Genomic DNA, 16,089 nt, shown 5'->3' on the forward strand with positions numbered 1-16,089 from the left:
CCCCCCCCCCCCCCCCCCTGCATACATCTTCCTACATGGCTCACCTCTGCACCCCCTGCAACCCTTTTCTAATGCTTCCCACATCTGCACCCCCTTACCACACTGCTCACCTCTGCAACCCTACCAGGGGGTGCAGAGGTGAACACTGCAGGAAAAGAGATGGAGAGGGTACAAGGATTTGATGGCTGCCACCTTCTTCCAACACTGTTCAATCCCACACCTTCTTCATCCCTCATCTTACACCACTGTTCCCCCTCCCCCTCCAGTACTCTCTGTTAATCTGCTCACCCCCTACAGTTTACCTCATGGTGGGACTCTCACTCCTGATACCATGGGTTGTGGGCGGTACAGGGGCGGACCCAAAAGTGCTGAGAGTCGCCAGTCCATCCTGCTGCTAATCAGCACAGCCCAGGCAAGCAGAAGGGACTCTGATAGGTATGCCCAGCGGATGGTCTCGCCCACTAGCCATGGTAACAAGCTGATTGACAGGCTCCTCTCCTCCTTCTATGCAGAGGAGCACGGGTCCCCGTAAGGTAAGGAGGGAAGGAGCCTGCTATTCAGCTGGTTACCATGGAAAGTGGATAGGGCCATCCTCCTTCACTACAGGCAGCCCGTTCTGGGTTAGGGCCCCTCTGCTGACTTGATGGGGCCCGCTCTGTACAGGAGGGCTGCCTGTACCATCCTGTCGTCAGCCCTGGCCACAGGCCCCTTCCTGGCCGTGGGCCCTCGGGCGAGTGCCCGAATGGTCAGTCCCCCCCACTTTGATGTGAAGGGGGCTCTTGAAGTGAAGGGGTGCTCCATAGGTGAACTGGGAACTCTGATGTGAAAGGGAAGCTCTCATATGAAGAGGGAAACTCTGATGTAAAAGGATGGGGTCTGATGTGAAGGGGAGACCCCATTTTAGATGGGAGTGCCTCAAGAATTTGCATACTTTTAAAAGGCGCCAGGCCTGAAAAAAGGTAGAGAAACATTATATAGGTTATATAGCGTTCTAGAAGAAAGTGGAGCCAAAGATCAGATACATGGAGGTGCCTGCTGTGCAATGTACGTAGTGGCCTACTAGGTACATTTTGACTACAGGTACACTTTAAGGATCACTCCAGTCAAAAACAAAAGCTAAGCCCTGAAATGCCCACAGGTTACACAGGTGTTATGGGAACCCCATCCTGTCCAGCATTTAAATGTGACATTGGACAGTCCTTCTCCTACCCCGATGCACCGTCCCTCACATCTAGGCTTGGAGGACATGTTATCATCAAGCAGATGACATCATCCACCTAAATTTAATTTTTGACTAATCTGACTGCAGTTAGCTGAAATATGATTGGGTGGTAGGAATTATTAGAATTTGGTGCCTTTCATTGCTTTTTGAACAATTTTTTTAATGAGTAGGACTTGACATATTACATCTGATGTTTTGGTGATATGTACCAATCCACCAATTTTTGGCCAGATCAGACGGGTCTCTCAAGTCTTAGGTGCCTTCAGATAGCCTCAGATAACAATTCTGCAGGGAATACAATCAATCAGACAGGTTAAAAAAAACCTTGCCCAGTTTCTATTTTTCTTCCATAGGTCATCAAGCACTGGGGCTTTCAACTGTCAACTCCCTCCTCCTTTACTTTTCCAGTGACATAAGCTTAGCTAGAGCCTGACTAAACTGAAACTATATGCTCTGAAGTAAGCTTTGACACTGGACCTGCTCATCTGACCTCCTTTGCAATCCATACATACATATAGGTATAACTATTGACTTCTGTATCACTGGTACCTTTTCCGAAGGTGTGATCAGATACACAGCTTCCAGACTGGGGAGTGGTTCCCTCCGCTTGTTAATGTCCTCAACAACTGCAACAAGAAAATGATTATTCTCAACAAGCCGAAAGCCACACATCTGTTTTTTATTAGTGCTTTACAATAGATATTAACATGAGTAAGTGGTCAGCTTAAAGTGTGTGCTTGAACAAAATAAGAAAATATATGCAGGGCAATACATGCAAATTTTCTGCATGTTTTAATTCTTAGAAAATGCTACAAGTGCAGAAAAATACCTGTTGGTCTGCCAGATACACACTGTTTGAAATGACAGCACAGTGACTCTGCTGTATTGAAATCCCAAGCACTGTTGTCAGCCTTTCCAGTTAGTTCTCTTTTGCTGGACTACCCCTTTCCTCATCTCCATAATATGGAGGGGGGGGGGGTATACTGTAGTCCAGTAAGGGAGAACTGGGCATGGCTGACAATAATGCTTGGGATTTCAATGCAACAGAGGCACTGTCTTGGCAAATTTGGCTGATCCCACACTCCAATGTTTAAGGGCTGCTTAATGGTAATGACACTGAGAACAGAAATGGACCTGCTCCAGTCTCCAAGAACTTGCCACTGAAATGATGAAAGGTAAGAGGTCAGTGAGTAAGAGGTGACAACAGATTCTACCTTTAGCCTTACCGATGTTACATATATACAAGGAATTCCATGTTACACTGAATTTTATATTGCTGTGAGATTGGATCTCTTAGCCACACCTATTTGCATACAATTCTCTTGTATTTCTTACTTGTTATGCCTTCAGTCATTATATCGGTCATCTTGCAGCATGATGATAACATGCGTGTGCTCAGTTGGTCCACTACTAGAACCTGCAAAAAACACCGAAAAATAAAGGTATAAAGTTGAGAGTTGAATATAAATCAACAGATATATAATAATGTAAAACATAAACTAACATGCTCAAAAAGGGCTTCTTGGATACTTATGGCAGCTAATCCGGTTCATTTTCTGAGACAGTGACCTAGAGCAGGCATGAAGGTCAGGAGTTCTGACTTTACTCTGACTTTCTAATCTGCACGTTTGTGACTCAGTAGGCAATAAATCCAGAGACAGCCATGCAGTGTTCTTAAAAGAGATCAGCAATAGCAGACTCCATGTTTCCCTCAGGACAGGTTTCCATTGTGTCTTATAGGGCAATCCCACCTAAAAATAATAATGTATATTACTTTTCTATGGTTGTTGGAATGTTTTAACACCCCCTATCAGAAGTGCCACCTATACAAAGTATGATGATGTCATACCTCCTCCCATTGTTTTTTTGTTTTTGTTTTGTACAGTGGGAAAAGGTTAGAAATTCTGTCAGGATTTTACTGCTGTTATGTTTCTGCTAGAGTGGTTTACCCTAATTTCTTATCTTGATCATGGTGTGTCATAAGGATACTACCAACACCCCTTCATTCTATAAGCCTTCCTGATATCCCCAAGACAGAAAGTAAGGGGAGATCTCCTGAATGAGGAGACAGAAAGCAATAAAACCTTGACAGAGCTGCTGACTCTTACCCTCAAAATTGAAAACTAACAGAAAACATTTTGGCTGGAGTTAGGCTTTAACTTCTTAGGCAAACAGCAATGTGGTAACTGTGGTTCTTAAGGTAACCTCTCAACTGCTTTCAGGCAGAACTCTTTCCCCATGTTTGCTTTCTAGAGTTATATACACAAGGAGTGCATCTCCCTGTGTAAAGTGGTAATACTGCTCCAGGTTGGTCCACACTTGCCAGTAAACCGTAGTTTTCCAGCTTGCATTTGCCGCTGAGGAATATATTTCAACCAATGTATGGCAAGATCCAGCATTAGATTCAATATTTATTGCATTAAAATAGGGTATTACAGAGAGCAAAATATCTCCCTACTTGTCTGCATTACTGCAGTTAACTAGCATCAAGATCTAATCAAGCTAGTTCAGGATACATTTGACCAGTGCTTTCCCAACACTCCGTGAATACTTATTTGTAGGAGGTCAAGATAGGCAGAGTGAATCTCGTAGCCCCATGTCCGCTTCTAAAGCATGCCATCTCACCATTGAGTGTGGTTATAACATCAGTAACCCTTCACTGGTTCCAGGAATAATGTCTTAGGGGAAACAAAGGAGGCTGAATGCTAAACTACTGCACTTCTCATGAACTTCTCATCTGTAAGATTAAATGTAACAATAAAATATGTGACGATACCTTCCACTCTCCTTTCTTCTTAACCTTCCTGATCACATCATGCATGATCTCTGCAACAGAAAGTAACAATTAAATTATACATCATAAAAATATGCATCTCCTTTTTCAGTTTCTTACACATAATATGTATTGTACAGTATATAGTAAACATAATAAGCAGACGTCAGAAGTAAAAGCTATAGGGTGATGGTACAAAATCTGAAGATGTGACAAAGGAAGTCAGGTGATTTGTTTATTGCAAATTTGATCCAACACTGAAAGGGAGCAGAGCTGTACAGACCTGGTCAACACATACTTGGTCACTGTATATAGCACCCACATAGCTATTAATTAATTTCACCACCAATATAAACAACATTTCCGTAATTTTGCTATTGTTGCAAAGAAAAGGAACAGGCATAACTACCTAGAAGCAAGAGGAAGCTGCTTCAAGAATTGTACTATACTATGTATGTAAACATGTTTATTGGGATAGGGTTGCACATAAGCTTAGCAAATGTGAATTGGGGGAGGACATGGGTAACAAATCAAGAGTTGAGTTTGTGTTTTGTGTGACTAAAGTAATGTGTGACATGAACAGAAAAAAAATTAACATACAAGTGTAAGGCAATAATTCAAGTTCTACCTTCATGCCTTTACAAATTAGGATGTGTGCCCCCACTCCCCCAACACACAGTCCTCATACAGCCCAACAGACAGTGGTAAGAGCACACTGGTTCAGTTTACCGAGCAGCAAGGTAGAGAACCAGTAGAAAAGGGAAGCAAAACATGCCAAACCAGGCAGGGAAAACTGGCCATGTATTGTTAATGCCAGATGCATTAATAGTGAGCAGGATATTCAAAACAGGTTACAGGTTTCAGATTTCTATTTTATTACACCATTGGGAAATGGCAACACCTACTACCGGTATGAGTTTTGAACTACCTCAGCAACCAAGGTTGCATGTCCAGAACTTTTGCAGCCACCCTGCTGATGGATTCTCTGATGGATGAAGCCTGTATTCAGCAACCACTGTGACTTTGCTAAAGGCAAGCCCACTAAATGTTCTTGAAAACCTGTACCGTTGGCTAGTCATGTTTGTTTTAGGGGAAGAATGGTAAAGAACAAGTACCGCACTTCTACTTGGTTCCCCCAACAACAGTGATCACCATCTGGAGCAGCCTACCAAATCACTCTCTATGTGGCAACCCAGCACAGGTTCAAGGCTTACACAGGGCTAAAGAATCTACCCCTTTGACAGTGCCCAAGCACTGCACTGTGAGGAGGCAGGGACAGAGTCTTGTCAGCCGTGAGCTCCAGTGGGTGAAGAGTACAGTGGGGGAACAAGTGGAAAATAAGAATATACTCCTTACCCTTTCTTCTCTAAAACAGACTTTGCATCTCAATGTGGAAAGTACAGGGTTGCTTTAAGCCAACAGTAGCACTTAACAGTGAGCCGACAGAAGAATGGGTGGAGTCTGTCCTATAGTGTATAGGTGCCCACACACCTTACAATTTATCTGCAGATTTTCTGTGGTCAGATGGAAAAGGTGCAACAGATTCCTCCATCTACATTAAACGGTGTGGAAGGAGTAATCTCCACCTGGGCCAATCTGTTGCACTTTTTCCATCTGACCACAGAAAAACTGCAGATAAATTGTAAGGTGTGTGTGCACCTTAACATTGCTCCTCTGTGGTCAGGACAGCACCAATCCTCAGTTCAGCCCAAGTGTGTTGCAAATGTGTAAATGTAGAAGTTAAGAAAAGATGGGCATACAAGTGAACCTAGCATTTTCAGAGGGTGATAAGCAATGGCTATAATGACAGGACCATCCTTTCTAACTCTCCTTTCCACTAATTTCCAACATGGTTGGGCTAAACTGAGGGTTAGCGCTGTCCTGGCCACAGAAGAACAATGATACCTTTTCGAGGAAACTCCACCTATTGGTGTTGATTTACTAAAGGCACAGACACTGTTCACTTTGCAAGTGAATTTTCCATTAGCTTGGTGAATGTGGTGAAAGCTCACTTTGCAAAGAATACCCAAACACATGCAAGGAAAAGAAAAGAAAAGCATTTTGCTTGAACATGATTGGATGATGGAAATCGGCAGAGCTTTACTTTATTCACTAAGCTAATCAGTAGCCTATTTGCCTTTATTAAATTAACCCCATTCTGCCTGCTTATTATTGAGAGCTTCTGTTGGATTGCATAATCCTCCTAATCAAAGCCTGTATAGAACAACAAGACTGCCTCATTCTACTTTATGACTTCTGACATTCCTCAGCAGTACTCCTCCCCCAGCCGCTTACACAAACTACAAATTCAGTATGTCCTATGAAGCAGTACATTTTTCCATATCAAGCTGCAGATTCATGGTAGATGTTCTAATATATGCCCTCATTCCTTCACTTTGGAATTCATCTGCTGCAGAAGCTCTACTCTACAATTTAAACACAGCTGGGATTACTGCAGCAATGTTGTATCTATTAATTACCAGAACACATTTAAATTCATATGTACCAGCTGAAAACATAAAGATCTGTTTACCATTTATCAGGGATGTACATATATAGTAGAGGTAACCCAAATATCACCCAAGCCCTAGTAGCTAAGCCCTAGTAGAAGTGCTCAAGTATCATAAACATTTTTTTTGTTGTAAATTATTGTCCAGTTGCTGCTCACACCAGGATGAACCATACAACAAAACAATATTCGGTCCCCATTCTACTTTCCGAACAGCAACAGCATGGCCTTCTCTGACTGCAGTTATATTGTTTCATAGGGGATTTTGTGATCAGTAGCCTATTGTTCCGGTGCGATGAAGCAGATAATTTTTAGAACATTCATTAGATGAACAGTTAATGGGTTCAAAACGACAATCATTTTTGACCGCAGTAACTAAAAAAATTGTTGGACCAGGATGGCAAATTTTTATGCCACAAACTAAAGGGTCTAGTCACTAAGCTGCCGTAGGCAGCCGAGTGAAAGACCGACCTGAAGTGAAGTGAGCCGAACGCTGTTCGGCTATTCACTTCAGGCTGGTACGGCTGTTTTCAGCCGTATATCGGCTGAAATCAGCCGTACATCAGGTGGCTTCATGTGGCTTCGGGTCGGCCATTGGCCAGCTTCGGCTTTCAGAGCGGCTCAGCCGAGGCATATGCCTTCGGCTCGACTGAGCAGCTCGGCTAAGTTCGGGAGCTGTACGCGCTATTGTGAATAGACGGTACAGCAGCTCTTCGGTTCTACTGAATATCACAGCGGCTCCTGTCATATCACAGCGGCTCCTGCCGGGTTCTCAGTGTAATGTCAGAACGGCATCCCTGGTTACCTGGTAACCAGGGACGCTGATCTGAATTTGCAAGTGAGATCACGGCTGGCTCCGCCTAGCTATCAGTAGCAGGCTGTCGGCCGGCCAATGGCCAGCCGTTCGGCCAGCTTCGCATTTCCCCTGGGCTCAGTCAAGCCGAAGCATATGCCTTCGGCTCGACTGAGCCCCTCGGCCAACTTCGGGAGCTGTACAGGCTATTGTGAATAGCCCGTACAGCAGCCCTTCGGTTCTACTGAACCGAAGGGGTCCTGGGGCCGAAGCTAGCCGAAGGATCGGCCGAAGCTACGGCTAGCTCCTTCGGCTGCTTCGTGAATAGACCCCTAAATTTTAACAGTGATTGTGGTTTATGTTTCTGTTTTGGGAAATTCATTCATTCCAAATCGAACAAAATTTCAAATTACATTTGCCAAGTTTCTGATGGCATTATCAAATGTTCTGATGGGATTTTTTTGTATAAGTGTAATTGGAGGCATATGCTGCGGATATACACTTTCAAGCTCGTAGAACATCATCATGCATGTCTGTTTACTGGGGGAAGGAAAGGGAATTTCAATATCTTACAGATGTGAAGAATTTATATAAAACAATTTACTCTTTTGTAGAATTTAAGACCAATGTGTTGAAATAAATGACTTCAATTATTTTCTCTGCATGGTCAGCCCTGCAAATAGCTCAGTTACAAATTATTAAAATAAAAGACATGAGAAACATTTTTTTCTTTACGTTTGCTTAGTTATACCTGGAGCATACACCTATTTTTGTGTACAAAAATAAATACTTCCAAGATTGTCCCAATTTTGCCAAGACTTTTTCAAAAAGTAGAACTTGTTGGCGTGTTTTGGGTTTGCATGTTTTCCATGTGCTTGTATGATTATCCTCTGGTTTCTCATTTGCTTGTAGATTTATTTATTATTTGTATTTCTATAATGCTTTAGATACTGCAATTCTATCAGTCCCTGCCCTCGAGGAGCTAACAATCTAAGGCCCCTATTTTACATGCATACACAGCCGATTTAGACAGGAACCAACTAACCTTCCAGCATGTCTTTGGAGTGTGGGAAGGAAACTGGAGTACCCGGAGGAAGACCACGCAAGCAGAGGGAGAACATGTAAACTCCTTGCAGATAGTTACATAGTTACATAGTATTTGAGGTTGAATAAAGACATTAGTCCATCAAGTCCAACCTATTAGGATCTCATTCTAGGAGTACCTGTACCCCTGTATATTACGGTCCCTTAAGAAATCGTCCAATAGTGTGCTGAACAAGATTCAAATCGGGGACTCCAGGGCTGCAAGGCAGAAGTGCTAACCACTAAGCCACTGTACTGCCCTTTAATTGGTTCCTGTTTTAACTGGCACTAGTATGTTATGTATGCCTGTGACATAGGGACCTTAGACTGTAAGCAACTTGAGGTCAGGGACTGATGTAAAGGAATAGTATGTAAAGCACTGTGTAGGTTGATGGCATTATAGAAATGCATGAAATCAATACATCAATACAGTAAGACTTGTGCAGGAGCGCACGGCTGGCACGCGGGGCTGACTTTTGTCGAACATAGAATTGCCGACTGGGCCACATCCTACTCAGATTTAGATGTTAGCTGATTTAGTGTGGGATTAGAAATCCTGTCCAGTATTTACTTCTCTCCACGGTCCATTAAAGAGATTTAATCCTCATTTTCTGTCTTGCTATCAACGATTTTAGCAGAGAGAAAGTGTGTAGGTTCAAGCTTTCCTCTACTCTACTAAAGAATAAAGAATTTCTATTTCTGTCTGTGTTCCACTCACATTCTGCCTTTTAAAACATTGTCAGCATGACATGAAGTGAGGGTAAATCTCTCTAATGGTGCCCAAGGACAGCAGTAGAAACCCAAATCTAACCCTATCCCCGCTCTACTGAAAACTAAAAAGTGTTGGTTTGAGATATACTGTAAAATTTACATTTGAGTAACAACGGCTACTTCTAGCAACATAACAGATCATTTTCATTTTAAAGGTGGACTTCAAGGAATAAAATGCATGATTTTGTCAGTGTATGACAATATTATTTAATCTGAATTTATATGAGGTTTAAAATCAGCTCTCCATATGTAAAGCCAAACGTCTATGCTCCAAATGTTTTCATTCATCACTGGTGAATCTTGTGATGTAGTGAGCACAAAACAAAGGAAGGGGCCCTATTTAAGTGATTAATTGCTGTGTCCTTTGAGTGCAAGCTGATTAACTACATACAATCTGTCGCTGCTGAGGTTGTAGGAGGGTAATAGAATTGTGTTCTAAAGACTTGATTCTACAACAACTGTTTCTTTTGTACCACAGTTGACATCTTCCCCTGATTTCTTTTGGCTGTCCCATTATTTTAAGGTTTGCCCCTTGAAAGGCCACTGATTGTCAGCAATATTTATTAATTTATATAGTGACAATAATACAAGTCCTCACAGACACATTCACATCCATTCCTGGGAGCACATGGTAAATTTTTACTACCATTTTCACACACACACGCTATGTTCAATACAAATGGGAAAGTAGAACATTACTCTGCAATGATATTTTTAAGTAGGGTATACACAGTTAAGCTGGCCATACACCTTACAACCATCGCAAGACTTTTGTCTTGCGATGGTTGTAAGGTAATTTAGAAAAACGTACGATCTGCCCATCTTGGACAGGCAGATCATACTTGCGATGCAATGCTGAACGGGCAGTGTTCGCTTGCGCATACCGGCCTGTGCGGCATTTGTCTTACGAGCAGGCCACAAACCCGCCGAAAATCGTAGGATTTACAGCTGGTTTTCAAACATGCTTATAAGACAAAAGACGTGCGACCTACAGTAGAAACGGTCGCATGCCTTCCATACACCTGCCGATTATCGTACGATCGTGGGATTTCCTGCGATTATCGTACGATAATTAGCAGGTGTATGGGCACCTTTAGAATTTTTAACACACAAAATCGATTTCGGAACGTTCATTCGACATTCTAATCGTTGATGTGGTCAAATTGATGATCGATTTCAGTTGGAGTGGCGATAAAATTTGAAGGAGCATGTTGGAAAATGTTTCTCAATTGGATGAAATGCTAACAGTGAATGTGGGTTTTGTTTGGAAAACTCCACTCATTCCAAAACCACATGTTAAATAAACACGAAAATCAAACGAAATTTCGAACAACAATAACCAACAGCAAGTTTCTGATGGCATTATCAAACTTTCTGACGGGATTTTTTGTACCAACGTTTGTGTGAAAATCTACCCTGTATTCTCAATTTAGATTGAGCAAAGAGAGTCGGCTGTCGCTCTCGGAACAACAGGCAATAAGACATCATCACAATCTTCTGCATCTGAACCTTGAGGCTGACTTTGATCTTCTCCCCACCATAGCCAATGTGTTAGAAGATTCTCTTTCCCCTAAAGCTAAAAATTCTATACATCTGATAACAAGCACTTCTGCTGTTTGGGGTGCATGTTATCACCTTATAGTAAAGCCCACAAAGGCCCAGTAGTTACTCAGGTAAAGGGCAAATCAGTCACATCACGTGTAGTTACTAAGCTACATATGGCCCCCTTAAAGTACTGTAGATGTAAGCCAGCTGCTTGTGTAAACTACTATACCGATTATCCACCATGTAATGGAGATGAACAAAGGCAGATATGTTTAAAGTCCAGCCTGTGTGACAGCCATGGGTCCCCCACACATACAGTGGAGGGGAGAGTATACATGAAGGGACAGGAAGTGTGTTATTTGCACTATACCAGGTATAACTAAAGTGAAAAAAGAAAGCTAATGTAGCCACTAGGGATGCACCAATACCGTTTTTTCGGTATTGAGTATGAGTACCGATATTTATTTTTTGGTACTCGCCAATACCGAAACTGATACCAGAAGTCCTATTACGGAAGCCAGGCGGCGTGTAATGACTCGCCACCTGGCTTCCTGATTAGCCGGGAAGCCGGGCGGTGTGTAATGACTCACAATCTAGCTTCCCAATTAGCAGGGAAGCCGTCTCCGAGCTCCCTCATCACCAGGTGATGAGCCGGCTTTCTGACCAATCAGGAAGCCGGGCGCCATGTAATGACGCGCTGCCCGGTTTCCTGATACCGGAAGCTCAAGTATTGGGCTAGGCATTGGAGCATTTGGGTGAGTACGAGTACTCACCCAAATACTCGGCATCGGCAACAATACCGGTACTAGTACCGGTATCGGTGCATCCCTAGTAGCCACCACATCTAAGAACTGGCATGCTGTAATATATTACATTTCTGTTTTAGGATTTAGACACACTTTAACTGAATGATATGTCACTTGCTAAAGCACTGTATCTCATAGACAGCTGATTTTTATTTCAAAATACTTGTTTTTACACATTTTTTATCCTTTGGTGCATCTCAGTGCTGCTGATCTCCTGCAACCACTTCCTGTCTACATGCACTCCAGCAATGGTGCATGTGATTTTTCAGGGCTGGTTTCCTGATGGTGACAACAGTGGACCATGTCTGGGTAATTTGTGTTAAATGGCCACTTGTAGTCTCCATCGGATGCCTATGTGGCAGGGAGACAACACAAGAGCACAGAAACAGAGCACAGTCACCATCTAGCAGGTGGCTAAACAGACCTTCATGACGGGATCACCAGATTGTATTGTAATGAAAGCTGCAGATTTAAAAATATTGAATATTTTTTCAATGACTTTTGAAATGACATGAATATGTTAAAGCTTACATAAAATTTTAGTGTGTGTTTACAATACAGTTTAGGAGTACCTTTACTCAATGTGCCTGTTTCAGACGGTATCTTTTGTGTACAGCTGAGCAAATAAAAGCAGTCATGGTGATGCCGGGACTAACACACAGAAAGACCTCACATGCAATTCTTATCAGGAAATTTTATCTGTGTTGTTTTAATGGCTAGCTAGATTTTTTCGGTCTACCTACACAAGAATTAACTTTAAGTGGGCCTATCAGTCAAATCCATCTTTTACATGAACCTGTAAGGTAAATTACAACTTTACTAAATTGCATTACTATTTTGAGGAATAAGTACCTCTTACAGGCTAAGGTGGAAAAAACAAATCTAATATCCAGACAGGGTAAGCATGGTCTCTGGCTTTGAAGAGCATTGTGGGTGCTTAATGTATTTAGAGACTGCAGAGAGGCTACTGTTTTGGAACAGATTTTGGGGTATATTTATAAAACATTTACCTAATATTACCCAGTTACATTTGCTATTTTTATAACAAAGATAATGTCCCTAGGACTATATATAAATGTTGTTTTTTTAAAAAGGAAATAAAAAATGCCCCCTCCCCCCAACTCCCTGTCAGGCATGCAGAACAGCAGTATCCCTATGGAAAGATGGCAGTGAGCGTGTCCCCCCTTGCTATGTTGTTACCATCCCTATAGCTCTTCAAAATTGGTAGGGTGCTTTGAGATAGTTCCCCAAAATAGAGTACTCCTCTTGAAGCTTGGGTGTCTCCCCAAATTTTTTTGTGATTGCACGTACCGCAGGTCCACATTTGGTGTCACAAGCAGCTAAGGTTTTCCCAACTACAGGTCCTTTTGGCATATTACGGCAAATTAGGTTTCATTTGGATTAATGTATATGTTTGCATTTGGGTGGGGGGGGGGAGTTAAAATGTTGCAAGTACCATGCACATCTAGGTCAGTTAAAGATGGAGGAGGATCTATGTTTCTTGGTAGATCACAGACCTAAAGTGCATGTTACTCTCAAAAAGTTAAGATTCCACATATTTGTTGGGTTTTTAAATTGTTCTTATTATATGTAGCTTTTAAAAATTTTCTCTTGTATGTAGCAGGTATACATTTGGTGATCTTGCCAGTTCTCCTTGGTAATTGTTTCTAACTAACCATGACAAGCACAGAAGCAGTTTCATGGTGGTATGGTGAGTTTGTGTCCCTCATCTTCTAATGCAGGGATAGGCAACCTTGACACTCCAGCTGTTGTGGAAATACAAGTCCCATGAGGCACTGCAAGACTCTTATCAGCCACAGGCATGACTCCCACAGGCAGATGCATTATGGTATTTGTAGTTCAGCTGGGGTGCCAAGGTTGCCTACCCCTGTTCTAATGCAAGCTTTATGCATGGCTGACGGCGTTCTCCCAGTCCTCATCTACTTCATGGCAGGAGCTCCTAGCAGGTTCTTGTATAGTAGTTCTTGTATAAATAAATAAATAGCCCATTTTGTACACTTGATGCAAAGTTGTTCATTTTGAGGACATTGAAAAGGACAACAGGGCATTCCTTGCACCCAAAGAAAAAGAGGTTTAATCTCCTCAAACAGAAAAGGTTTTTTATGAGATGTGAAAATATGGAATAGACTTTCAAAGGAACTGATTTAACTTTAGGCTAACTCAGGAGATTGCTTCAAAAAAGGTCTGAATGCGTTTGTAAATGCACATAATATAATTGACTATTAATATTTTCAGGACATAACACTATAAATTGTTAATCCAGGGAGTATCCGATTACCTTAGCGGTTCAGGAATTCATTTTTTCCCTGTTCAAACAAATTGGAAAATTGGACCTTTCCTTATAAGGGTTTTTTTTTCCTTCCTCTGGATCAGCTGCAGGAATAGGGTTAAGAGAATGCAAGGTCCCCAAACTTTATTTTCATCTTTTGCTTTAACTTGATGGACATGTGTCTTTCTCAACCTTGATGGACATGTGACGCACTTCTACATTCTGTAGCCAATGATATGTTCCATCAAACTCCCTCAGAATTAAAGGAGAAAGTGGGAGGTCTACTGAAATATCAGCTTTATGTTGACTTGGACTCTTATTACAATGGCTCTGTCTGCCCTCAGATAACAAGGGCACACAGATAGCAAGGTCATGCTCAGACTAGTTCACATTTAACTCAGTTGCAGAATTGCCTTGACTTGTATAAATGGACACTAGCCAAGTGACTAAATCAATACTTCCAGAGATCAGACATTTACAACTGGCAGGCAAATCTGGAAACTATCTGGAATCTATAAGCGATATAAAATGTGCTAGTCATCAGGAGGTCTACTGCATGTATGTGCATACAGTACCTATCTTCACTGGAAAATGGTAATGTGTATCTAAACCCAAGAACAAAAATGTAACATACTGCAGCTTTCCAGTTCTTACATGTGGTGGCTGCACTTGTTTTCTTTTTGTTCAGTCTATTTCCCTTTATTTTCACGTGGTTATCCTGCCAATAACACACTTCCTGCCCTAGGGTGACAATCTTACCTACCATACTATATCTATGGTATCTATTGTCAGGTGGATAATTGCTTTGTGTTAGTCTACTAGTAGTACTTATGTGTGAGTGTGCTATAGCCGTTGAATCATATTTTATGAACCAGCATTCTGGGTACCATGTCTGATACCCCTGAGAACCTTTTCCTTCAAATTTTCTTGGCAAATATTTTTACAAGTAGGGATGCACCAATACTAGTAGCGGTATCGGTGCCGATACCGAGTATTTGGCGAGTACTCGTACTCGCCCAAATGCTCCAATACTTACCCCTGATACAAGAACTTCCGGTCAGAGGAATAATTCCTCTGACCGGCAGTGGCACGAGGGGCCATGGAGATGGCTTCAGAGCCAATCAGAAAGCCGGGCGGTGGGTAATGATATGCTGTGTGGCCGGTTTGATGCTGATTGGCCGGGAAGCCGGCTTCCCAGCCAAATAGCATCGAGTTGGCCAAACAGCATGTAGATGCCTTCCTGGCCAATCAGGAAGCCGGGTGGTGGGTATTGACCGGCCTCCCGGCTTGCTGATTGGCCGGGAAGCTGGCTCCAGCTATCTCAATTCACAAGTTATTCTGAATTGAGAAAGCTGGTTGGATGACCAGTGAAACGTCTTCAAGAAAAAATACAGCAAGTCCAGTTGCCTTGGCTTATTCTTTACAGATTTGCCAGAAGAGACAACCAAATTGATTGGATGATTTAAGCTACTGTGGGCTACCTGTACTAATAAAACAGTAACTATAAAGAATTTGGTCCCCATATTGTGAATGTGGCTTAGCTACTCACAGATATAGCCTGGTCTGATCCAACCCAGTGCTGATTCTTGTGTCTATGTGGACTTCTGTCTGACGGATCAGCCAAAAAACTTTCCCAAATACTCTTTTTCTTCCTTGATGTAAGTGGCGCCAGTAGCACCTGTAAGTGCCACTTGTCTCCCTCTTCCATCTACATTGGCATGAGAAATCGACTGAGCCTTATGTTCATGTTTATAGACATTAATGGTGCTACCTGAGACCAGCTAGTTAGTGTGACCACCCTTAAAAATCTTTGAAACATGTAACATGATATAATATTTTTCTAAAGCTTGGTATAATACACATAATACACAAATTTCAGCCACTGTGCTTCATATGCTTTTACTAGAAGTCTGCCTTCAGCTTTCCAGACAGACTGCTATTTTATGCATCAGAAATTCTAAACATCTGGATTTGCTGCATAATGCATTTTTTATATTATGAAACGTTTACAGAGATTCAAGTGGCCTTTATAGAATTAATTAAAAACACATTATTATTTGCCACACGCAGAATAAGATGATAGAAATGATAGTGTAAATTAAAGAAATATATACAGTAAATATATACAGTAAATATATATACTGTATATATATATATACTGTATTTGTATTCTGCACTAATAAATAAACACAAGTGCCTATTAAATAGGCCCTATTTGGTCATTGTAGTGTGGTGCAAATGTAGTGCCTATAGGCTATTTAAATATATTTGAAGTATAAATAAATCACTGTAGTTTA

The 16,089-nt window shown here is 41.8% G+C and overlaps 1 protein-coding gene across 2 annotated transcripts in view; it reads right to left on the reverse strand.

Annotated features, from left to right (window-relative positions):
- STXBP1 (syntaxin binding protein 1) overlaps positions 1–16,089 on the reverse strand; it is a 51,353-nt gene that overhangs the window by 32,616 nt on the left and 2,648 nt on the right. For both annotated transcript variants that reach the window (XM_018553327.1, XM_018553326.1), the window contains exons 2-4: positions 3,999–4,048; positions 2,558–2,639; positions 1,772–1,848 (exon numbers count right to left, since the gene is read on the reverse strand). In XM_018553327.1, the coding sequence (XP_018408829.1) occupies positions 1,772–1,848; positions 2,558–2,639; positions 3,999–4,048 (209 nt within the window). The remainder of the gene's footprint in view (positions 1–1,771; positions 1,849–2,557; positions 2,640–3,998; positions 4,049–16,089) is intronic.

The sequence above is a fragment of the Nanorana parkeri genome, unplaced genomic scaffold (genome assembly GCF_000935625.1).
Source record: "Nanorana parkeri isolate BGI_ZX_2015 unplaced genomic scaffold, ASM93562v1 scaffold116, whole genome shotgun sequence".
Taxonomy (NCBI): Eukaryota; Metazoa; Chordata; class Amphibia; order Anura; family Dicroglossidae; genus Nanorana; species Nanorana parkeri.